Source organism: Dendrobates tinctorius, unplaced genomic scaffold (genome assembly GCF_039654945.1).
Source record: "Dendrobates tinctorius isolate UK_male_01 unplaced genomic scaffold, ASM3965494v1 ptg000059l, whole genome shotgun sequence".
Classification (NCBI taxonomy): Eukaryota; Metazoa; Chordata; class Amphibia; order Anura; family Dendrobatidae; genus Dendrobates; species Dendrobates tinctorius.
The window spans coordinates 3,509,452-3,535,514 of record NW_027361727.1 but is presented as its reverse complement, the minus strand read 5'-3'; the positions used below and the strand labels follow the sequence as shown (position 1 = coordinate 3,535,514).

The 26,063-nt window shown below is 46.9% G+C and overlaps 1 protein-coding gene across 2 annotated transcripts in view; it reads left to right on the top strand.

The window, feature by feature from the left end:
• The window catches only part of PRMT3 (protein arginine methyltransferase 3), a 127,309-nt gene extending 101,650 nt beyond the window's left edge, over positions 1 to 25,659 (top strand). For both annotated transcript variants that reach the window (XM_073578311.1, XM_073578310.1), the window contains exons 14-16: positions 8,115 to 8,165; positions 8,330 to 8,417; positions 25,480 to 25,659. In XM_073578311.1, the coding sequence (XP_073434412.1) occupies positions 8,115 to 8,165; positions 8,330 to 8,417; positions 25,480 to 25,589 (249 nt within the window). In that variant the 3' untranslated portion in view covers positions 25,590 to 25,659. The remainder of the gene's footprint in view (positions 1 to 8,114; positions 8,166 to 8,329; positions 8,418 to 25,479) is intronic.
• Positions 25,660 to 26,063: the final 404 nt, after the last annotated feature.

The window sequence follows — 26,063 nt, the reverse complement described above, 5'->3', positions numbered from 1 at the left end:
ACGCCGTATCTACCTGTGTGGCCCAATTGATGTACAGTTGGCTGGGGCAGCTGGAGGAACACCTGTCCACAAGTACTCCCAGAGAGGACATCCTAGCTTCTCTATCTCTCCTCCAGAAAGCAACAGGGTTCTTGGCAGATGCCTCTACAGAATCTGTAAGAGTGGCAGCAAGATCATCAGGGTTATCAAACTCTGTGAGACGAGCACTCTGGCTAAGATCCTGGAGCGGGGACATGACTTCAAAAATGAAATTGTGTTTTACCACCTTCAATGGGAAATGCATGTTTGGTCCGGTCCTCGACGAGATTTTAGAGAAAGCTTCGGATAAAAAGAAGACCTTACCTGAACCTAGGAATACTAGGAAAATGCCCTTTTGCCCCCAGCAAGAGCATACACCTCAGTACAAGGGGAAGGGCAAATCAGGTCGCTGGAGCTACCCGAAAGGGGGAAAGGCAGAAATCTTTTTCTTCCCAACTGCCAGAGACAAAATAAGCCATGACGCCAACAGAGTAGGAGGTCACGTCTCAAACTTCCTTCCACAGTGGCACAAGATCTGTTCAAATCAATGGACTCTAACATCAGTTAGGGAAGGAATAAAGATAATTTGCCTCATATCGTCCAAAAACAACACGACTTTCCTCTCCAGAGTCCACCTTGATAGCAGGAGTGAAGGGCCTATTGTTTAAAAAAGTAGTCTCCATAGTCCTGGAAAGGGAAAGAAACAGGACATTACTCAAACCTGTTCGTCATTAAAAAAAAAAAAAAAAAAGGGTCCCATCGGGTCATAATCGATCTGAAACGTCTAAATCGTTACATAACATACAGAAAATTCAAGATGGAATCTGTCAGGTCAACAGTATCTCTGATTGGGCAGGATTTCATCATGGCGACAATAGACCTACAGGATGCATATTATCACATACCGATCCATCCAACTTATCAGAAATTTTTAAGATTCTCAATCGCCCAGGGAGAGCACACAGTCCATTATCAGTTCAACATCTTCCTATTTGATCTATCGTCGGCCCCACGGATCTTCACAAAGATCATATCCGAAGTTACGGCATACATCAGAGGTCAGCACATATGCATAGTTCCATCCCTCGACGTATTCTTGTTGGTGGCTCCTTTTGTAACCATGCTGCAGGAACATCTACAGATGACGACCCAGATCTTATCTTCTCCAGACTGGATAGTGAACCTCAAGAAGTCAGATATGGTTCCTGCAACAAAAAACACATTCTTGGGAGTCCTACTAGATTCACACAGCCAAACATCAGAATGCTTCAGACACACATTCTGGCAAACTGGGACAGATCCCAAAAATCCTTGGATAAGGATGCCTCGTCGCATAAAGACCTCGTTGACATGGTGGCTAAAAACAAAGAATTTGAGCAGAGGTGTCCCCCAGTGATCACTATAAAAGTAGACTCCAGCGGGAAAGGATGGGGAGCCATGGTCTCCCAACACATATTCCAGGGATGCTGGTCAGACGAAATAAGCCAATGATCCTCAAACTTCAGGGAACTGAAGGCAGTAGAGGAGGTTCTCAGGACCGCAGTAACCCTAGTACAGAATACACACGTCAAAATATACTCGGACAACATGACAACAGTTGCCCACCGTTGTCATCAAGGAAGTACAAGGCATGAGGATCTGAAAGCAATATGAGCAAGAATATTCTCATGGTCTGAAGAACACCTCTCCCTGTCCGCTCTGCACATAAAGGGTGTGGTAAACATACAGGCCGACTTTCTGAGCAGTACAGAAATTCATCCAGGGGAATGGAGTCTAGACTCAGAGGTCTTTCAGATACTGATCAGAAGGTGGGGCCATCCAGAGGTAGATCTTTGTAAGTGGACAGAATGCAAAAGTGGATCAATATTTTTCACTAAATCCAGCCGATCCCTGCCTATGTGTACATGTGTTAGCCCACCTATGGAGATTCAGACTGGTTTATGCCTTCCCTCCATTAAGATATCCTACCAAGGGTTCCACAAAAAGTAAGGTTGGAAAAGCTCTAGATAGTCTTGGTAGCACCATTCTGGCCCAAAAGAAGCTGGTTCGGTACCCTTTCCAGCTTCAGTATAGAGGGACTGTTATAGCTACCCCCCGGTCAGAAGCCTCCTCCACCAGGGGCCAATCTTCCATCTGGAACTCGAGAGGTTACATTTGAGTGCCTGGCTTCTGAGTTCTCAATCCTGAAGACCAGAGGATTGTCAGAAAAGGTCATTAGGACACTACAGAAAAGCAGAAAGTAACAAACTATATACCAAAAGATATGGAAGACCTTTTATCTCATGGAGTGCACCCAAACAACCTATCCCGCACCAGCCAAACTTAGTACAGATCCTAGATTTTCTGCAAGGGCTAGAGAAGGGTCTCAGACCTTTCACCCTCAAAGTCCAGGTGGCGGCTCTAAGCTCATATTTTGACCAGACGTTAGCCGACCACCGATGGTTTAGGAGGTTTATGATGGCAGCAATTTGCATACATCCAAGAGCTACGAACCTGGTGCCGTCCTGGGACCTCAATCTGGCCCTGAAGGGGCTCACACTACCATCTTTTGAGCCCGTGTCATCCATAGACATAAACAGACTCCTTGTAAGCAGCCTTCCTAGTAGCAATAACTATAGCCAGGAGAGTAGGTGAAATACAAGCTTTCTCGATCAACGAACCCTACATGAAAATCTTACAGGACCGACTTATTCTGCGACTGGATCCGTCATTTCTTCACAAAGTGATCTCAGAGTTTCACAAGTCTCAGGAGATAATCCTTCTCTCATTCTACCAAGAGCCGGGAAATGAGGAATAAGAACAGTCCCACACTTTGGGCGTTCGGAGCACGGTACTCCATTATCTTCAGGTGACGGAAAAAACTAGGAAGGACCAAAACCTGTTTGTTCACCTTCGAGGACAGAATAAGGAGAAGAAGACTTCCAGATCAACGATCGCCAATTGGATCAAGAAAGCAATCACTGAGGCATATCACGTCCAAGGCCTTCCACCACCAGAGAAATTTACGACTCTACCAGAGCAACATCTGTCTCCTGGGCCAAGAAAGCTAGTGCTTCCATCGAGCAGATATGTAGAGCTGCTACCTGGTCCTCGGTCCATACGTTCTCTAAGCATTACAGGCTAGACCTGATGTTGGAAGAGGACTTGGCCTTCGGGAGAAAAGTAATCCGAGCTATAGTTCCTCCCTGAACATTACTCCTGGGTACTTGTCCGGTGTGCTGTTGTGGGGGATTACTAGAGAAAATAGAATTAGACTTACCGGTAATTTGGTTTCTTATAACCCACCACGACAGCACGAGTAAATCCCTTCCTTTTGCTTAATATTTCGTTCTCAGACAAAGACAATAAAATATAATTTGAAGCATTTATTCTCCTGTGGTCCTTTATAATAACACTGAGGGGGAGGATGCGGGAGGGGTTATTTAACCTCTTTGATATTTCCTCTCCCTATTAGGAAAGGGGTAGCATCCTCCAGTGTGCTGTCGTGGGGGGTTACTAGACAACTAATTACCGGTAAGTCTAATTCTATATTTTCTTTTGTGTTCTGACTAATTTTTGGTTTGCGTCCATTTTTACGATTCTTGTTGTTTTTATTTTTTTCGTACAAAGAAAGAACAATTACCATAGCTTCTCTTGCCTATTACAGGGTAAAATATAAACATTGATGTGCTATCTGTTTATTTTTTATTTTTCCACGTTATTGACTTGCATTCTCAAAATTGATGCAGAACATAGGTGAAACCGTTATGTCAACTTTTTTTTTTTGTCATCTGTCTGCAAAAAATAAATAATGCAAAAATAAATAAGTAATAAAAAAATAAAAAAATATATATGTGTGTATATATATATATGTGTGTGTGTACAGTACAGACCAAAAGTTTGGACACACCTCATTCAAAGAGCTTTCTTTATAATGAAAATTGTAGATTCACTCTGAAGGCATCTAAACTATGAATTAACACATGTGGTATTATATAGTTAACAAAAAAGTGTGAAACAACTGAAAATGTCTTATATTCTAGGTTCTTCAAAGTAGCCACCTTTTGCTTTGATTACTGCTTTGCACACTCTTGGCATTCTCTTGATGATCTTCAAGAGGTAGTCACCGGAAATGGTCTTCCAACAGTCTTGAAGGAGTTCCCAGAGATGCTTAGCACTTGTTGGCCCTATTGCCTTCACTCTGCAGTCCAGCTCACCCCCAAACCATCTCGATTGGGTTCAGGTCTGGTGACTGTGGAGGCCAGGTCATCTGGCGTAGCACCCCATCACTCTCCTTCTTGGTCAAATAGCCCTTACACAGCCTGGAGGTGTGTTTGGGGTCATTGTCCTGTTGAAAAATAAATGATGGTCCAACTAAACGCAAACCGGATGGAATAGCATGCCGCTGCATGATGCTGTGGTAGCCATGCTGGTTCAGTATGCCTTCAATTTTGAATAAATCCCCAACAGTGTCACCAGCAAAGCACCCCCACACTATCACACCTCCTCCTCCATGCTTCACAGTGGGAACCAGGCATGTAGAGTCCATCCGTTCACCTTTTCTGTGTCGCACAAAGACACGGTGGTTGGAACCAAAGATCTCAAATTTGGACTCATCAGACCAAAGCACAGATTTCCACTGGTCTAATGTCCATTCCTTGTGTTCTTTAGCCCAAACAAGTCTCTTCTGCTTGTTGCCTGTCCTTAGCAGTGGTTTCCTAGCAGCTATTTTACCATGAAGGCCTGCTGCACAATGTCTCCTCTTAACAGTTGTTGTAGAGATGTGTCTGCTGCTAGAACTCTGTATGGCATTGACCTGGTCTCTAATCTGAGCTGCTGTTAACCTGCGATTTCTGAGGCTGGTGACTCGGATGAACTTATCCTCCGCAGCAGAGGTGACTCTTGGTCTTCCTTTCCTGGGGCGGTCCTCATGTGAGCCAGTTTCTTTGTAGCGCTTGATGTTTTTTGTCACTGCACTTGGGGACACTTTCAAAGTTTTCCCAATTTTTCGGACTGACAGACCTTCATTTCTTAAAGTAATGATGGCCACTCGTTTTTCTTTACTTAGCTGCTTTTTTCTTGCCATAATACAAATTCTAACAGTCTGTTCAGTAGGACTATCAGCTGTGTATCCACCAGACTTCTGCACAACACAACTGATGGTCCCAACCCCATTTATAAGGCAAGAAATCCCACTTATTAAACCTGACAGGGCACACCTGTGAAGTGAAAACCATTTCCGGTGACTACCTCTTGAAGCTCATCGAGAGAATACCAAGAGTGTGCAAAGCAGAAATCAATGCAAAAGGTGGCTACTTTGAAGAACCTAGAATATAAGACATATTTTCAGATGTTTCACACTTTTATGTTAATTATATAATTCCACATGTGTTAATTCATAGTTTTGATGCCTTCAGAGTGAATCTACAATTTTCATAGTCATGAAAATAAAGAAAACTCTTTGAATGAGGTGTGTCCAAACTTTTGGTCTGTACTGTGTATGTGTGTATGTATATGTGTGTGTATGTATATGTGTATATATATAATCACATTTATGGCAATTGGTCTGTGATGTATCCGCAAAAATAGCGTATGTACCAAAAGAAAACGAATGCGAGAAAGCATCCTTAAAGAAATTCATATTTCGACATCATAGCATAGATATACTGTACTTGTGTCTTTTGAAAGGCTTATCAACCACTTCAGTAACCTCCATTAATGCGTTAGTGATCTTCCAGGAGTTGTCACCCGACTAATATCACACAAACCACAAAAAAGGACAAATCTTTGCTACCAATATTTTCTAGTGATTTACCCAAGATTACAGTAAAATTGCAGCAATTTGGCAATTCTGGAAAATCAGGGCAGCAAAACCACCCCAAAAAAGAATGCTCTTGTGAGTTCATCTTTAGAGATCTACCTGCGAATGCCATATTAATTATATTATCGATAGCTGCATGGTATAATAATTGACGGGAATGTTACGAATGGGGTGTACGTATGAGAGTTGCAGCCAAAAAAAAGAAATCAACAAAAAGCGAGCCCTGTAAATACATCCATAAATCCGGCTCCTGCTGCAGATTGCAGATTTTTTTTTTTTGACCCATCTGGATCTTTTTTTTTTTTTTTTGTGGAAACGTAGGATTTTGTGGCGTAAAAGTAATTAGTTCCAGCCGAGCGGCTTTAACGAGTCAATGATTTTACAACAGGCAGGACGCTGGTAATGGAGAAGCAGGTTAGGAAGTAATACGCCGAGGGATGAGACGCGCTATTTCTTCCCCGCACCGCCTTGGATCACGTCCTCTCTGTCATTTTGGTTTTAAATAGCCTTTTGATGCAATACTCTGAGACAATGCGCTCCGACTGTAGCGCCATTAAATTCCCTGCACCCGCCCAGAACACAGAAACCTTTACAAACCGCAGTAATGACTTGGCAGAGGGAGCGACGCTTTTGGGATTTGCAGAGTCAGTTTATTTTCCCCCCTTTTTTTTTTTTTTTTTTTTGCTCCCTAGCAGGTTCTCGTTTCACCTGCACAGCGGTGATCGGGCTGTACGTGCTGGCAAACAAAGAGCTCGTGCCACGTGTACAAATGGCACTAGAGTTTTTAAATAGCGGGGGGCTTGCTTTGCAGCCTGTCCCTTGCTCATACTGAGCTTCCTGTTTCATTAATAGAATGCATATTAATAAGCAAGAGGCTGGGGTCCGTTCACATTTCATTTGCTGCGTATGCAACAGAAAAGTTTTCTTGTAGATGCTGAACGCCCCCCCATAGACCCTTTTGGCGTCCAGTAAGAGCGTCCGTTTTACTATACAGTCACCTACTAGAGACAAATGTCCATTATTACTGTGGTGTATATACATTACTTTTCAGTTGTGGTCAATGGAACCGATGTGACCTAAATAAGTGATGGGGTGTGTAGATTGTGAGCTCCTGGAGACACCAATGATGGGGGTGACTAGGGTGACTATGGTCTGCATACAGTATAGTAACATAGTAAGGTTGATAAGATCCATCTAGCCCACCTTCGCATCAGCTCAGCAGAATATGTTGGTGCTCTGTAAGCATATGACCAACTAGTAAATATGGGGCCAGCAGCAGAGGTGCAACATATTGAAGGGTATGTGTTTTCAGAAAATGACTTATTTCTTAAATCTGATTTTTATGATTAATGCATTTTAATATGATTTTTTAAATTATTGAAGTATTTATATTAAAAAGATCTTGTCATTTTCACACTGACCACTAGGCCTTGCACTACATTCACGCTTCCTGTGATGTACAGATGAATTTTCAGCAGTCTCATGATCATCAGAGGCAGGATTACAATAATTGTATACAGTAAGATAACACAGGATACACCAATTACAATAGCTGATGTCAGCAGCTCTCCTCCTCCTCCTTCTGCACAATCACCAATAACACCCCTATATACAGTACATAACACAGGATCCACCTTTCACAATATGTGATGTCACAGCTCACCTTCCCCTCCTGTACAATGACTGATAGCACCCCTATATACAGTACATAACACAGGATCCACCTTTCACAATATGTGATGTCACAGCTCACCTCCTCCCCTTCCCGTACAATGATTTATAACCCCTCTATATACAGTAGATAGCACAGGTTCCCTTATTCATAATAGGTGATGTCATAGCTCACCTCCTCCTGTACAATATACACACACATACACATTAATACTGTGTTTGAGTTGCATGTCTGTCCGCTGTCTGACAGCCTGCTTGTTAGGCAAACTTGGCATGTGTTTCGGCTGTCGAACAGCCGCAAGGACTCGAACATAGTATTAGAGCAGGCCGAAGATACTTTATCTAGTTTTTCTCTTTGAAGATACTCAATTAGCACTCGAGCGTGCTCGCGCTTCACTACAGGACACCCATCTGTCCTTGTTCCATTTATAACACTTAGGTATTACTTTTTCTACATTGGCTAATTTGGCATCAATATCAAGAAATATACTGGTAAGATTGGTCAAAGGATTCATGGTACTAGGATGTGTGTGAGGGGGTGTCCTGATGGATAATAGGCGCTTGTATTAATAGATGGGGTTCAGTTACCATCAGTGACTGATTATCTCCTGTTTCGCTCTTTCAGGCCGTCGCAGGATATTTTGACATGTTCTTTGAGAAGGATTGTCATTCACCAGTAAGTACATCAGACACCAGTGTAAATGAATTATAGCGTGGTTGTGCTGTGCCGCCTGCCCCGGGCTCTGTGCGGATGAGGTGCATTTTGTTGTTGTAAGCATTTCATGTAATAAAGTAATGTAGCATGATATTACAACTACCGCTCCCAATCTGCGTCATTAGGTGTCATTTTCCACCGGCCCCACATGTACCAGGACCCACTGGAAGCAGACGGTATTCCTTCTGGAGAAGCCGGTGGCGGTCAGTGCAGGTAAAGCGACTTTGGGTAATGTGTTATCCCATAATATCAAAATCTGCTCCTTATATCCTCAATTACATTATAACCAATTAGCACAATAAATTTCTAAACTAAAATATTGGTACCACTTGTCAACAAATCCAAACTCCTACACTACTAACTTGGTGGCAATTTCATCTTTTGCTAATATCACAAGATCTAAATTTTATCCTGGTCCCTCTCGCCTCATATCCTCATACATTGTGATACATTGTGTCCTCCTCCTCATATCCTCATACATTGTGCCCTCTTATCTCATATCTTTATATCTTGTACGCTCCTTCTCATTACCTCATACATTGTGCCATCCTCCTCCTTCTTATACCCTTATACATTGTGCCCTCTTACCCTTACACATTGTGCCCTCTTTATCTCATACCCTTATACATTGTGCTCTCTTACACATTGTGCCCTCTTACTTCAAGCCCTTATACATTGTGCCCTCTTACCCTTATACATTGTGCCCTCTTACCCTTATACATTGTGCCCTCTTACCCTTATACATTGTGCCCTCTTACCCTTATACATTGTGCCCTCTTACCCTTATACATTGTGCCCTCTTACCCTTATACATTGTGCCCTCTTACCCTTATACATTGTGCCCTCTTACCCTTATACATTGTGCCCTCTTACCCTTATACATTGTGCCCTCTTACCCTTATACATTGTGCCCTCTTACCCTTATACATCGTGCCCTCTTACCCTTATACATTGTGCTCTCTTACCCTTAAACATTGTGCCCTCTTACTTCAAGCCCTTATACATTGTGCCCTCTTACCCTTATACATTGTGCCCTCTTACCCTTATACATTGTGCCCTCTTACCCTTATACATTGTGCCCTCTTACCCTTATACATTGTGCCCTCTTACCCTTATACATTGTGCCCTCTTACCCTTATACATTGTGCCCTCTTACCCTTATACATTGTGCCCTCTTACCCTTATACATTGTGCCCTCTTACCCTTATACATTGTGCCCTCTTACCCTTATACATTGTGCCCTCTTACCCTTATACATCGTGCCCTCTTACCCTTATACATTGTGCTCTCTTACCCTTAAACATTGTGCCCTCTTACTTCAAGCCCTTATACATTGTGCCCTCTTACCCTTATACATTGTGCTCTCTTACCCTTAAACATTGTGCCCTCTTACTTCAAGCCCTTATACATTGTGCCCTCTTACCCTTATACATTGTGCTCTCTTACCCTTAAACATTGTGCCCTCTTACTTCAAGCCCTTATACATTGTGCCCTCTTACCCTTATACTTTGTAACCTCTTACCCTTATACATTGTGCCCTCTTACCCTTATACATTGTGCCCTCTTACCCTTATACATTGTGCCCTCTTACCCTTATACATTGTGCCCTCTTACCCTTATACATTGTGCCCTCTTACCCTTATACATTGTGCCCTCTTACCCTTATACATCGTGCCCTCTTACCCTTATACGTCGTGCCCTCTTACCCTTATACATTGTGCTCTCTTACCCTTAAACATTGTGCCCTCTTACTTCAAGCCCTTATACATTGTGCCCTCTTACCCTTATACTTTGTAACCTCTTACCCTTATACATTGTGCCCTCTTACCCTTATACATTGTGCCCTCTTACCCTTATACATTATGCCCTCTTACCCTTAAACGTCGTGCCCTCTTACCCTTAAACGTCGTGCCCTCTTACCCTTAAACGTCGTGCCCTCTTACCCTTGTACGTCGTGCCCTCTGACCCTTGTACGTCGTGCCCTCTGACCCTTGTACGTCGTGCCCTCTGACCCTTGTACGTCGTGCCCTCTGACCCTTGTACGTCGTGCCCTCTGACCCTTGTACGTCGTGCCCTCTGACCCTTGTACGTCGTGCCCTCTGACCCTTGTACGTCGTGCCCTCTGACCCTTGTACGTCGTGCCCTCTGACCCTTGTACGTCGTGCCCTCTGACCCTTGTACGTCGTGCCCTCTGACCCTTGTACGTCGTGCCCTCTGACCCTTGTACGTCGTGCCCTCTGACCCTTGTACGTCGTGCCCTCTGACCCTTGTACGTCGTGCCCTCTGACCCTTGTACGTCGTGCCCTCTGACCCTTGTACGTCGTGCCCTCTGACCCTTGTACGTCGTGCCCTCTGACCCTTGTACGTCGTGCCCTCTGACCCTTGTACGTCGTGCCCTCTGACCCTTGTACGTCGTGCCCTCTGACCCTTGTACGTCGTGCCCTCTGACCCTTGTACGTCGTGCCCTCTGACCCTTGTACGTCGTGCCCTCTGACCCTTGTACGTCGTGCCCTCTGACCCTTGTACGTCGTGCCCTCTGACCCTTGTACGTCGTGCCCTCTGACCCTTGTACGTTGTGCCCTCTGACCCTTGTACGTCGTGCCCTCTGACCCTTGTACGTCGTGCCCTCTGACCCTTGTACGTCGTGCCCTCTGACCCTTGTACGTCGTGCCCTCTGACCCTTGTACGTCGTGCCCTCTGACCCTTGTACGTCGTGCCCTCTGACCCTTGTACGTCGTGCCCTCTGACCCTTGTACGTCGTGCCCTCTGACCCTTGTACGTCGTGCCCTCTGACCCTTGTACGTCGTGCCCTCTGACCCTTGTACGTCGTGCCCTCTGACCCTTGTACGTCGTGCCCTCTGACCCTTGTACGTCGTGCCCTCTGACCCTTGTACGTCGTGCCCTCTGACCCTTGTACGTCGTGCCCTCTGACCCTTGTACGTCGTGCCCTCTGACCCTTGTACGTCGTGCCCTCTGACCCTTGTACGTCGTGCCCTCTGACCCTTGTACGTCGTGCCCTCTGACCCTTGTACGTCGTGCCCTCTGACCCTTGTACGTCGTGCCCTCTGACCCTTGTACGTCGTGCCCTCTGACCCTTGTATGTCGTGCCCTCTGACCCTTGTACGTCGTGCCCTCTGACCCTTGTACATTGTGTCCACTTACCCTTATGCATTGTGCCCTCTTACCTCTTACCCTTGTACATTGTGCCCTCTTACCCTTATACATTATGCCCTCTTACCCTTATACATTGTGCCCTCTTACCCTTATACATTGTGCCCTCTTACCCTTATACATTGTGCCCTCTTACCCTTATACATTGTGCCCTCTTACCCTTATATATTGTGCCCTCATACCCTTATACATTGTGCCCTCTTACCCTTATACATTGTGCCCTCTTACCTCTTACCCTTGTACATTGTGCCCTCTTACCCTTATACATTGTGCCCTCTTACCCTTATACATTATGCCCTCTTACCCTTATACATTGTGCCCTCTTACCCTTATACATTGTGCCCTCTTACCCTTATACATTGTGCCCTCTTACCCTTATACATTGTGCCCTCATACCCTTATACATTGTGCCCTCTTACCTCTTACCCTTATACATTGTGCCCTCTTACCTTTTACCCTTATACATTGTGCCCTCTTACCCTTATATATTGTGCCCTCGTACCCTTATACATTGTGCCCTCTTTCCTCTTGCCCTTATACATTGTGTCCTCTTACCCTTATACATTGTGCCCTTTTACCTCTTACCCTAATATATTGTGCCCTCGTAGTCGTACCCTTATACATTGTGCCATCTTACCTCATACCCTTATACATTGTGCCCTCTTACCTCATACTCTTATACATTGTGCCATCTTACCCTTATACATTGTGCCCTCTTACCTGGTAACCTTATACATCGTGCCCTCTTACCTCGTACCCTTATACATTGTGCCCTCTTACCTGGTAACCTTATACATCGTGCCCTCTTACCTCGTACCCTTATACATTGTGCCCTCGTACCCTTATACATTGTGCCCTCGTACCCTTATACATTGTGCCCTCGTACCCTTATACATTGTGCCCTCGTACCCTTATACATTGTGCCCTCTTACCTCGTACCCTTATACATTGTGCTCTCTTACCTCGTACCCTTGTATATTGTGCCCGCTTACCCTTATACATTTTGCCTCTTTCCTCCTCAGTTCATTGTACATTGTTCTGCTTTTCCTAATTTTTCCTAAGTTTCTATTGCTCTCTTCCCTCTGGTCGTTGTACATTTTGACAGTCCCTCCCGTACCATCTGTTTCACTCTTCTGGTCTTTCTGACGCACATTTCCATTTTTCGTCTGCCTCCTTTACTCCCCCGTTCTCTTCTCCTCCTCCTCCCGCGTCGTTCTCTTTACTACCTGTCATCCCGGCTAGTGTCAGGAACATAAGCCAAGTTTGTCTCTTTTCATTAATTGGGCCGTCCCTCTCCAAGAAGCCTGAAATACTCTCACAATATATTAAGCGCCACGGAGGGGGCTCCGCATTAGATAAAGCACTTGTGTCGTGTCTGCCTGTCACCGTGAGCAAGGAGAGTGATATGTTCTGGAACTTTATAATCTATGCCGGGGGAAACATAATGTGTTCATTTCACATGCCGTCTCCGCATTGCAGTCCTAGCGATGCACAGCACAGACTGTCCCTGCTCAATCCCTGATTCTACATTCTTTAGATGGTATCTGTTTAGAGAGAACCTGCCTTGAATACACACTCCTCCTCAATACATGAACCTCCTGCAAGCTCATATCTTCTCATTGCAAAGTGTCACTCATTCACCCACAGCATCTTACCCTTACAAGACTTGTAATCCTACTGTACGCACTGTCTGATACTTTATTCCTAGATGCTGATAGAAACATTAAGGGACTTTGGTGGGACATCTAGGTAGTAATATCACCATCCACTTCCCTGAGTTCTCTTTGACATCTATGACTATGTAAATTGATCTCGAAGAAATGGGACATGGTTAATTAAAGGCCATACAACCTGAGGTATAACTCAATTTGCCCTAGTCAGACTCTACTTATTGGAGGTAGTGTACAGCACTTATTTGTTGTAACGACAGATGCAGCTGTCGCAGAACGTGCTCGCTCTACAAGAAAATAGACAAAATTGCAGAATTGTTCCCATTGGAGAGAAAAATATTTGCATACACAGTCCGAACAAAACCGAGGACGATTAATCATGCATTACAGATCTGGTTTCTCTGGTATAAAACGTCTTATCAGTTATTCCATTTATCATTTAGGATGGAGAACAATGCAGTTATACCCTACTAGTGGGGGGCTCTTCTCACCCTCTCAATGCTCTGACTGCAGGGGGCTTTTCTCGCCACCACCACCCTTTGTTCCCCCCGATGCTCTGAGTACTTGGACTGCAGGGGGTGTTCTCATTCTCAGTACACGGACTGCAGGGGGTGTTCTCATTCTCAGTACACGGACTGCAGGGGGTGTTCTCATTCTCAGTACACGGACTGCAGGGGGTATTCTCATTCTCAGTACTCTGACTGCAGGGGGTGTTCTCATTCTCAGTACTCTGACTGCAGGGGGTGTTCTCATTCTCAGTACTCTGACTGCAGGGGGTGTTCTCATTCTCAGTACTCTGACTGCAGGGGGTGTTCTCATTCTCAGTACTCCGACTGCGGGGGTGTTCTCATTTTCCGTACTCCGACTGCAGGGGGTCTTCTCACTCTCAGTACTCGGACTGCAGGAGGTCTTCGCATTCTCTGTACTCGGACTGCAGGGGGGTGTTCTCACACCCAGTACTCGGACTGCAGGGGGGTGTTCTCACACCCAGTACTCGGACTGCAGGGGGTGGTCTCACACTCAGTACTCGGACTGCAGGGGGGTGGTCTCACACTCAGTACTCGGACTTGCATCTCCATGAGGTTTATACGAAAAAATCGTAATAGAAGATAGTAAAAAATAGACTAATGCCCAAACTATGCAAAAAGCTTTATTCAGTACAAATAGGGCAAATACATATGTCTTCAATAAATATCAAGTGAAACATACATGATAAAAACCAGTGGATAATAATGCAACCATGGTGTGACCATGGTGTTCCCCACCTGACGACGGTAATTGGAAACCTGGGATTACTGGCTGGGAGCATATAATTGAGCTGGCTGCTCTTGGAGGTTGCTGGCGATTTTATTCAGTGTGCATTTGGAGCTCTTTTGTCCCCTGCCTGATCTGCATGGTTCGGCTAAGTGTTTCTTTTGCTAATCCTTTGCATCTAATCTGGTTGTGTCTTTCTTTTGCTTTCTGTTTTGCTGCTAGGGTTCAGCGTGCTCCCTGCTGGGGGCAGCGCTGGGCCCCGCTTCATATGTTGCAGCTTGTTCAGTCCCCTGTTATGTTATCTTTTTGCTGTGCTGCCAGTTTATACCAGAGTGCTGATCTAGCAGGGGTGAGATAGTGTGATCTCCGTTTTTTGAATATCAGTAGTGTTGGACTTTTTCAGGGTTTTATGCGTGATTGCACACAGTATCTTTTCTATCCTGTCCTGTCTAGACAGCTTGGGCCCCACCGTTTGCTCAGTCTGTTCTCTGCCTGTCTTTGTGTCTCATCAACAATATATGGTTGGGGGCTGTCTATTCCTTTGGGAATCTGCTCTGGGGCAGTTTAGATTTCATCTTTCTGTCTTTAGGTTTAGTTAATCCTCTGGCTGTGATGAGGCGTCTAGGGCATCGTTGAAATGCTCCACGGCTACTGCTAGTTGTGTGGATAGGATCAGGGGTCTGCAATCCGCTTAGTTACCAACCTCTCTGGTCTTCTGGTAGCTTGGCCTGTTCCTTACATCCTCCTCGGTGACCCATTCATAACACTCCCCACTGAAAAGGTTGTTCTCACTCCATATTCTCCTGTCTGCAGAGGTTGCTTTCACTATGTATACTCGCGACTACACAGGTTGTTCTCGCTCCGTATACTCCCGACTGCAGAGGTTGTTCTCACCCCATATACCCTCAACTGCAGAGGTTTTCACTTCGTATACTCCCCACTGCAGAGGTTGCTTTCACTCCGCATACCCCCCACTGCAGAGGTTGTTTTCACTCTGTATACTCCTCACTGCAGAGGTTTTTTTCACTCCATACATTCCCCACTGCAGAGGTTGTTTTCACTCCGTATACTCCCCACTGCAGAGGTTGTTTTCACTCCGTATACTCCCCACTGCAGAGGTTTTTTTTCACTCTGTCTTCTCCCGACTGCAGAGGTTGTTCTCACTCCCAGTACTCTGACTGCCGGGGGGGTGTTCTTGCACTCTGTGCTCAGACTGCCTGGAGATATTGTAAAAATGATGAAAGCAGCACTTCAAAAACAATCCTATGTCAAGGTGGTTTTATTATATTTGCAGTGCAGCTTTCATTATATTTTCTTCTTTTTCGTTATTTGGGAGATTAGAGTTAACGCTGTGGAGGCTTTCAACAACCCAGATTGTTCACCTTACAGTATTCTTTCCCTACTTTTTTCCTGTGTTTAGGAGTTCTTATCATCCCACAGACTAGAGCAACAGAGGGCGTCACCTTGTTCTGAGCCTAGAAGATGATCTTCTAGTGATATCTGTCTTTGTGTTTCCTACATGTTTTATAGTGTAGCTGTCCAGGTCATTGGCTATAGTATGCTTCTAGTTTGTAAAACCTGTTTTTCTTGACCCTTTACCACTTTTGCAGTTTCCAAATTGACTTGGGGGGGGATGGGTGAAATATAGAGAAAGTCCATCACTACTTCGATGCCAACCACAGGCAGGTTATCTGTGGATTAATCCTGAGATGCATAAGATGGTGAAGAAGGTGCATTAGAGATCGCTGATGAATCTGTCAATTCCTAAAATGACCTTTCATTAAACTTTAATGGCCTAGAGAACAAGTTGATCAGAAATATAGACAAGATGATTGTACGGAGGGGGAGAGAGAGTCCCGCAAGGAGCATAAATTACAGTTAGCGACCTTCAGTGGTCCACATGTAATGGGATCCATGGTCGCTCTATCCTGAGTCTCATTGTATCTCTGCTATAGAGTAAAATGCCAATTATTCCAACTTTTTAGATAGAAGTAAAACTTTCCTTCTAACCCCCTTAAGTGGTAAAACATTTACCCCTCCTCAGTGGTAACTTTGCCTTTCCCTGCCCTCAGTGGTAAGTTTTCCTCCCACTCCCCGGTGATATCGCCCTTTAAATACTTGTGGGGTACAACTTGGACCATCCCCAAGGGATAAAGGGACAATGTGGAGTAATAAAGGGATGAATTCCCTCCTAATCTGCAGGCAGTGCCCCCGAGCTGTGTCCTGGGAGTCTTGAGGGGGTTGATGAGAAGGATGGGGTGAAGTGGATCTATTCTCGGAGACGTTCTCTCCAGCCTCGGTACAGTCGAGTCGCTGAATAATCAGTCATTTGATATCTACATGACACTGATTAATTGTAGTGATCAGCCCGCATGTTACAAAGCATCAGGCTCCGCTCAGCAGCGAGGAGAATACTCCACAAAACAGATTGAGGGTTTAGCTACTGCTTCCAGCCAGCAAATTATACATTGATTACCTCTATCCGGTAAAGCGCTGCGACTTGATGCCGGAGATTTAAAGGGACAAGGAACGCAGGGAATTTATAATGGATGTTCTGGAATTTCTTGTAAAATTCCCAGTTCTTCATTATGAGCAGAAGATCTATAAATGGAGACCCTACAATGTTATGGCTGCTGGAAAGTTATCAAAAGTGACATTTGATGCCTGATAGAGAGAATAGTGCCAAATATTTGAAAATAACGCTGCACTCTGTAATGCTGTAGTATGCAAGCATGGAATATACAGTCATGGCCAAAAGTTTTGAGAATGACACAAATATTAATTTTTACAAAGTCTACTGCTTCATTTTTTCTAATGGCAATTTGCATATACTCCAGAATGTTATAAAGAGTGATCATCTTAACAGCAATTACTTGCTTAGTCAATATTTGCCTAGAAAATTAAATTTATCCCCCAAAACACATTTCAGCATCATTGCAGCCCTGTCTTAAAAGGACCAGCTAACATCGTTTCAGTGATTGCTCCATTAACACGTGTGGGTGTTGATGAGGACAGGGCTGGAGATCAATCTGTCATGATTAAGTAAGAATGACACCACTGGACACTTTAAAAGGAGGCTGGTGCTTGGCATCATTGTTTCTCTTCTGTTAACCATGGTTATCTCTAAAGAAACACGTGCAGTCATCATTGCACTGCACAAAAATGGCCTAACAGGGAAGAGTATCGCAGCTAGAAAGACTGCACCTCAGTCAACAATCTATCGCATCATCAAGAACTTCAAGGAGAGAGGTTCCCTTGTTGCCAAAAAGGCTCCAGGGCGCCCAAGAAAGACCAGCAAGCGCCAGCACCGTCTCTTAAAAGTGTTTCAGCTGCGGGATCGGCCTACCAGCAGTGCAGAGCTTGCTCAGGAAGGCAGCAGGCAGGTGTGAGTGCATTTGCACGCACTGTGAGGCAGAGACTCTTGGAGCAAGGCCTGGTCTCAAGGAGGGCAGCAAAGAAGCCACTTCTCTCCAGAAAAAACATCATGGACAGACTGATATTCTGCAAGAGGTACAGGGAGTGGACTGCTGAGGACTGGGGTAAAGTCATTTTCTCTGATGAATCCCCTCTTCGATTGTTTAGGACATCTGGAAAACGGCTTATTCGGAGAAGAGCAGGTGAGCGCTACCACCAGTCTTGTCTCATGCCAACTGTCAATCATCCTGAAACCATTCATGTGTGGGGTTGCTTCTCAGCCAAGGGAATGGGCTCTCTCTCAGTCTTGCCTAAAAACACAGCCATGAATAAAGAATGGTACCAGAATGTCCTCCAAGAGCAACTTCTCCCAACCGTCCAAGAGCAGTTTGGCGATCAACAATGCCTTTCTCTTTCGTCTCATTGGGGGACACAGGTACTGTGGGTGTATGCTACTGCCATCTGGAGGCTGACACTAGGCAATACAACACAAGGTTAGCTCCTCCCCCGCCGCATACACCCTCGCCCCGATTGCGGGCGGAAACCAGTTTTTTTGCTTAGTGTCTTATGGAGGCACACGCAGTCTGGATCTCTCCAGACTATTTTTTTCTAGTTTACTATGAAGATGAGACAGGGGTGACGGATCCTATAGAAAGGGTCCGACCTCCCCAAACCAACAACGGGCGAGCACGCGTTGAGTATCGTCTCCGCGTATCCTTTCCTGCACCGAGGGACATCTCTGGGACTTTTCTCCAGACATCTATTTTTTCCTTGTTTTTTATTTTATGAAGATGAGACAGGGGCAACGCATCCTATTGAAAGGATCCGATTTCCTCAAACCATCAACGGGCGACCACGTGCGAGTGTCCCTCCACGTATCCTCTCCCGCGACGTGGGACATTATGCCAGACTTAGCCCTGTCCACCCCTAGGTAGTGAAACCATGGGCTTGCACAGAGGCACAAGACTAGTCTGTGCGGCCCCCACTCCTCCACCAACGCTAGACGGCGGTGCTGCAAGGCGGCGGACGGTCCCTCTCCTCGGCCGAAGCTGGACGGAGTTAGGGTGCCTGCACCATCCTGGATCCCCCACCATCCCTCTCCTCCCCGGTATACCTGGTGGAGTCGTCAGAGATCGCGAATCACCGGCCGTGTGTGTGGGGCTCCTGGGCAGAGAGATGCGGACAGCAGCGGGGTGCTGGGAGCGTGCAGCAAATCCTTCCCAGTGCTTCCTCCTGCAGGTAAGCTGGCGCCGTCGCCACCACCTCCGCCGCCACCTCCAACCACTCCTGTTGCGGAGCCTGGCGCTCCGGCAGTCGCGCTGCTGCAGCGTTTGCGGCTGTGCCGCTGCGGCGTCCTCGGGCACGGGTCGAGGGCTGGTTCGGCCGCATCCCGCGGGTGGATGGGTAAAATTGAGCCCGCGGCTTTGGCCAGAGCTAGGCCGCGGCGGAAGTCCCGCCTCTGTCGGGATGTCACTTCCGGCGGCCCGCCCCTTGAAGCCGAGCAGGCGCCGAATTAATTGAGGCCCCGGCTTCGGGGTGGGATAGGCCGCGGGAGGTAGGGTGGTTGGCCTGCCCCAGAGCGATACCTCCCGAGGGTAGGTGCGCAGGAGCGGTGGTGTGGAGGACGCAGGAGCGGGTAAGGCGCAGCTGAGCTGCAGGTGCACGCTGGACACGCAGGGGGGTGCCCTCCTGCCCCCCCCCCTCCAGTCCCTCTCTGGAAAAGAAAAAAAAAAAAAAAGGAAAAGAGAGGAGGAGTAAAAACGCCTGGCTCATGCAATATGGCCACGGAGGGTAAAGCACACACTGTTTATTTTTTTTGTTTTTTTACGCTGCATACATCTCCTGTAGAGAAGCTTGGGCTGCTAAGCAGCCTGAGCCAGGGCCAGGACCCAAATGGGGGACCTAAGCCCAAACGTGCCCAGGAGCCCCCCTCCGGTAGCTGAGTCCAGAGAGCCAAATCCTCCGGAAGGCTATCACTATGGCGTCGCTTACAAAGGCGATCGACTCTTCATGCCCGGAGAAGGGTCATCCATCTCACGAGAACCCTCGGCCTGCAGGGGCCGCTCTCATGCCAAACAGATGCCAAAGGAACGCACCTACACGAGGTCTTTCCGGGTTGCCCGGTGCCTTGGCATCTGGGAGTTCAGCATCACTCTCTGTCACCTATGCTTGGGAGCAGGCAGAGTGTGGATTGGGACTCAGATGCTCCGCCGGACCTGGATATCCGGAATAGACAGCCTCATTGGAGCTGTCAAGCAAACCTTGGGGGTAGAGAATGAAGTTACCCTGGCCTTGAGCCATAAAGTAGCCTTTAGACAGGCCAGGCGTCCGCACGGAGTCTTTGGCACTCACCCAGAGTTTGAAGGAGTCAGGGACTATGGAGGCAAGATATCCATTTGCCCCTGAACTCTGTGTAAAAAAAAAAAAAAAAAGAGATCGACGGAATCACCAGGGTGGATCCACCAGTATCTCGTCTGGCCTCGAAGTCCGTTAAGAATCCCTCTGATAGGCTCATTGAGAGCTTGGCTTGATTAGTGTGTTTGAAGCGTCAGCTTCAGCGCTCGCCCCCTCCTTTGCGGTGCCACCCGCCATTCTAGGCCGAGCGTGACTGCATTCGTCAGGTGGCGGCCGCTAAGTAACTTGAGCCTTGGCCGGAACCCGAATGGGAGAACAGCCCGCGCTAGCAGGTCTGGGGTCATGCGTTACAACAGGGTGAACCAAGGCCATGATGGCATGGTCTGAGTCAGTGAATAAGGCTTTGCAAGATAGAGATCTGTCTGCGGAGGTGTTAGAGGTCACAATTTAGATTCCTATGGCCAGAGACTACTTGATCAATGCCTCCTTGGATGCAGCCAATTGTGCAGCATCGGCAGCCGCTAACGCGGTAGCCATTAGGAGACCCCCTTTTTTTAAGGGCTTGGCGAGAGGATTCTATTTCCATGAGGTCTCTGACTTCCATACCCTATTAAGGGCCTGTTCGGGGAAAGATTTGGATCAGCGCATTTCTGACGCGGCAGGAGGAAAGAGCAGCTTCCTTCCACAGCAGAAGATCAGGCAACCTTTTTTCCTAGTTTCCGACATAGTTTCGGGTCTTTCGCAACTCCGGGGGGGGACGGCGGCAGCCAGTTTGGCCGGTCCATGTCGCCCCAGCCAGAACAGGGAGCAACAGGTCTCAAGTAGACCCAATCCAGTGGAGGGTTCCGCTCCCGCCAGGTCGAGAGGTGCCAGGAACCCCCAGCCAAATGACTCGGAGAGCATTATGGGCGACATCAACAGGGCAGGCGGGCGCCTGCTCTTATTTCGTCATTCTGGGTCGAGTTAGCACATGACTTATAGGGGACGAAACTAGTGTCTACGGGTACGACTTACAGTCTGAGGAACCCCCAAGACGGTTTTTTGTCTGCCCAACTTCCCAAGGTACAGTCCAGGGCAGGGACGTTGCGGGGGGCCATCAGGTCACTCCAGGACGACAAGTCATTATTCCATACCAGAGCTCGAGAGGGCTCAGAGGTTTTATTCCAATCTCTTCACAGTCCCCGAAAGGGACGGGACAGTCAGGACGATTTTGAACCTGAGGCTCCTGAACAAGTTCATCAGGGTCACACATTTCAGGATGGAATAGCTTCGTTCGGTTATATCGGGCATGGTGCAGAGAGAATACATAGCCTAAGTCGGTTTTTAGGATGCCTACCTGCATAGGCGTGAGGGCCGTCTTACACTCTCGGGGCATAGTCGTCTTGCATACTTAGACGACCTCTTGGTGAAGGGTCCCTCTTTTTGAGCAGGCAAGGAGAATGTCAGCATTACGCTAAGATACACTATTCCGTTTAGGATGGTTGGTCAACAGGGAAAGGTCATCCCTTGACCCAACCCACAGGATTTTCTTCCTAGGAATGATCTTCGATACCTCCCGAGGGTTGGTGAGTCTCCCTCAAGACAGAGCCGTACCGCTCCAGCAGGGAGTCCGGGAGCTCCAGCAGCCAGTTCCTCGCTCCATTCGTTTCGGGATAAGGATGCTGGGGAAGATGGTGGCAGCAAGTAGAGCGATTCCGTTTGCCCAGTTTCCTTCCTTCACCCGCTACAGCAGGCTCTCTTGTTAGATTGGGATAAGAATCCATTTGCCCTCGATCAGCGGTGCCAGCTATCCTCTCAGCTCAGATAGTCACTGGAGTGGTGGACGGTCAGATCTTTGCTTCTTCAGGGTAAGCCTTTTCCCCCAGAGCACTGGCTAGTGGTCACAACAGATGCCAGCCTCCTGGGCCTGGGGAGCAATGTTTCATTACCACAGGACTCAGGGCCAATGGTCGCGACAGGAGGCACGCCTCCAGGTCAGCTTGTTGGAGATACGTATAGTCCGGCGGACGCTGCAGTATTTTCGGCACTTCATAGCCGAACCACCCGTTTGGAGTCAGGCAGTCAATGCCACGGTAGTGGCTTACGTAAATCATCAAAGGGGCACGCGCAGCAGGACAACCATGCGTGAGACGGGACACATCCGGCAGTGAGCCGAGAACATCCAGCGGTATTTTCGGCGGGCCACATCTCAGGGGTAGAGAATTGGGCAGTCTACTTCCTCAGCTGACAGGAGGTCGTGGCTGGGGAGGGGCCCGGCAACCCAAGGTTGTTCAGCATATTTGCAATGATGGGGGACACCAGATGTAGATCTGAGGGCGTCCAAAATGATCTCCAAGGTGCCCGTGTTCGTTGCTCGGGCACGGGTCCCACGAGTGTTCGGGGTGGAGGCGTTGGTTCTACCAGGGGACCGGTTTCGCCTTTCCATACCTGTTTCCTCCGTTACCATCGCTTCCAGGAGTTATCAGAAAAATCAAGGTAGAAGGGGTACCAGTAGAGCTGCTGGTACCAGATGGGCCCTGACGGGCATGCTATGCAGATCCGATACAGCGGCTCACCGACATCCAGTGGCGATTGCCGCAGTGTGCGGATCGGCTGTCCCAAAGACCGATCTGCCACCCGAACTCGGGGGGCCCTGGGTTACATGGCATGGCCGTTGAATCTTGGATTCTAGCTCAAGCGGGGTTTTCACCACGAGGTGGGCGCTACAATGGTTAGCGCCAGGAAGCATACCTCGGCGAGAGTCTATCGTTACTCCTGAAAGTTGTTCTTTGCTTTGCTTAGGGTCGAGAGCATGGTCTTTCGTCCCGGACATTCTCTATTCCCGGCATCTTGGCCTCTCTCCAGTTGGGCCTAGATGCAGGATTAGCCCGAGCTCTTTTAGAAGTCGGATATCGGCATTGTCATTCCTATCCGAGTGTAGAATGGCTACTAATATGCAGGTAAAGGCTTTCATCCAGGGAGTCTCTCATCTAGTACCTCCCTATAAGGCGCCAATGGACACCGGGGACCTTATCCTAGTCCTGAGTGTTCTGCAGGAAGCTCCCTGTGAGCCGCTACAGGTCTTTCCTTTACCATTTCGTCGGAAGGGGGTATTTTTGGTAGCCGTCACCCCAGTTAGGCGATTGTTGGAGTTGGCGCTGTCGTGCAGAGTATCGTTCCTCACTTTCCGCAAGATAAGGGGTGCTTAAGTCAGCTCCCCCCTTTTTTCTTCCAAAGAGGTGTCCTCATTCCATATCAAGGAGGATATTGGCTTGCGCTTGTCCTGTCCGGTATCAGTGCAGCGCGTGGAAGAAGCGCTGCACACGTTTGGCCTGGTAAGAGCTCTCCGGAGGTACGTGTCAAGGACAGCTCCCTTGCGCCAGACGGATGCGCCGTTCATGCTCCCTGAAGGGCCCAGGAAGGGACGCGCTGCCTCAAAAATCGACCATAGCGAGAGGGATCCATTTAACTATTCAAGAGGCCTATCGCATCAGAGGGGCGCTGGTTCCATCATGGATCAAAGCGCATTTTACTCAGGCAGTGGGCGCCTCCTGGGCGCTTTGGCGGCGGAGCAGGTATGCAAAGCAGCAACCTGGTCCAGCCTGTACACGTTTACTAGATGTTACATTGTCCATACGCAGGCTTCGGTGGATGCGAGCCTGGGTAGAAGGATTCTCCAAGCAGCGGTAACGCACCTTTAAACAAGGGATGCATGGAGCTTGGATAGGTGAGTCAATCTCCCACCCAGGGACTGCTTTAGGACGTCCCACAGTACCTGTGTCCCCCAATGAGACGAAGGAGAAACATGGATTTTTGTGAGTACTCACCGTAAAATCCTTTTCTCCGAGACGCTCATTGGGGGACACAGCACCCACCCTGTTAGCCTGTTGGCTCTTGTTTATTTAATTAATGTGTATGTTGTGGTGAAGGTCAGGGTGGTCCTTTGCCAGACATATTGTTTACTGCATTAAGGCTAATGGTTATTGCTCTCCTACTGAATTGCACTAAACTGGTTTCCGCCTGCAATCGGGGCGAGGGTGTATTCGGCGGGGGAGGAGCTAACCTTGTGTTGTATTGCCTAGTGTCAGCCTCCAGATGGCAGTAGCATACACCCACAGTACCTGTGTCCCCCAATGAGCGTCTCGGAGAAAAGGATTTTACGGTGAGTACTCACAAAAATCCATGTTTCAACATGATGGAGCACCTTGCCATAAAGCAAAGGTGATAACTAAATGGCTCAGGGAACAAAACATAGAGATTTTGGGACCATGGCCTGGAAACTCCCCAGATCTTAATCCCATTGAGAACTTGTGGTCAATCATCAAGAGACGGGTGGACAAACAAAAACCTTCAAATTCAGACAAAATAAAAGCATTGATTTTGCAAGAATGGACTGCTATCAGTCAGGATTTGATCCAGAAGTTGATTGAGAGCATGCCAGGGAGAATTGCTGAGGTCCTGAAGAAGGGTCAACACTGCAAATATTGACTTGCTGCATTAACTCATTCTAACTGTCAATATAACCTTTTGTTACTCATAATATGATTGCAATTATATTTCTGTATGTGATAAAAACATCTGACAAACACATAAAAACCAGAGGGCAGCAGATCATGTGAAAATATAATATTTGTGTCATTCTCAAAACTTTTGGCCATGACTGTATGAAATTGCATTGCTACTTTAGAAAAGAAAAAGTTAAAATGAATATACTTAGGTTCATAAATTGGCCAATTCATGTTTGCCCAACAGCCATGACAAGGCATCCTTATTTGCTGGGAATTTAAACTAATATGATACCGCTCCTGGGGTTCCCAGCAAAGAATGTCACCTTGTTGTGGCTGTTAGGCAAACATGAATTGGTCAATTTATGTACTAAGTATCTTCATTTTAACTTCTGTTTGTTTTTTTTCTAGAGAAGCAATGCAATTCCAATTTCGTATATTGCGCATTTGCATACTATGGCGTTAGTGAGCTTTAGTTTGTTAGTTACATAGAAAAGTGGATCTCTTAGCTTTAGCTGTAAACCTGTATTTCTGTTGGAAGTGACGGTCAGTCTTTGATATAAATATTTGAAAATGGCACACATGACATGATAAATTTGACTTAAAATTAGTGCTCGTGTGCTAACCAAGTATCTTCGGCGTGGTCGAATAATATGTTCGAGTCCCGCGGCTGCATGACAGACGCAACATATGCAAGGATTGCCTAACAAACAGGAAATCCGTGCATTTGTTGCGGCTGTTGAACAGCAGCGAGACAGCAGCCACGGGTATTCGATCATACTATTTGAGCACCCGGAAGTCACTCGGTTAGCACCTGAACATGCTCAGATAACACCATATCCAAGCACATTCTCTCATCACTAGTAATAATCTATCATGACACTGGGTTGAATGCATGGATTTAAAGGTCCCTTCTTCTCTTTGCAGGTAAAACTCTGGATGGCAAGATAACAGTGCGTAAGAACAGGAAGGACCCCCGTTCCCTCATTATAATACTGTCTGTAAATGACGTCACCCAGACCTACATGCTGCAATAATGGCAGAAGTCACTGTACTATACAGCACTTATTTTTCTATCTATTTGAATAAAGTTACTAGAAAAAAAAAGTCTCCTGTGATTGTTGGGTATGGTCTCTGCACAATGAACGGCCGGGCAGGCATTCAGTGTGTGTTACTGATCCATTGTGCAGACAGACGTGTCATAACCGGCACTAATATTACTGCTGGTCGATCATTGACCAATTTCATAGTTTGTACTTTCAGCTGACATCTCAAGTTTTAGAATATTGTTGGTTTTGGTTTCTCATTCAATACGGAGATCACAAATTGATGGCCTTGTAACAAGTCTGTGCAGCTTTGAGAAGGGAGTATGTTGTATAGCAGATATTCAGAAATTTCTGTGACCACTTTCGTCCATGTAGCAAATGTGCTGAAATGGTGGTCGCCAAACAGGAAGATAACACTTCCGTTTTTTCAAATCCGTCTAAATCCGATGGTTTCCGTTAAAAAAC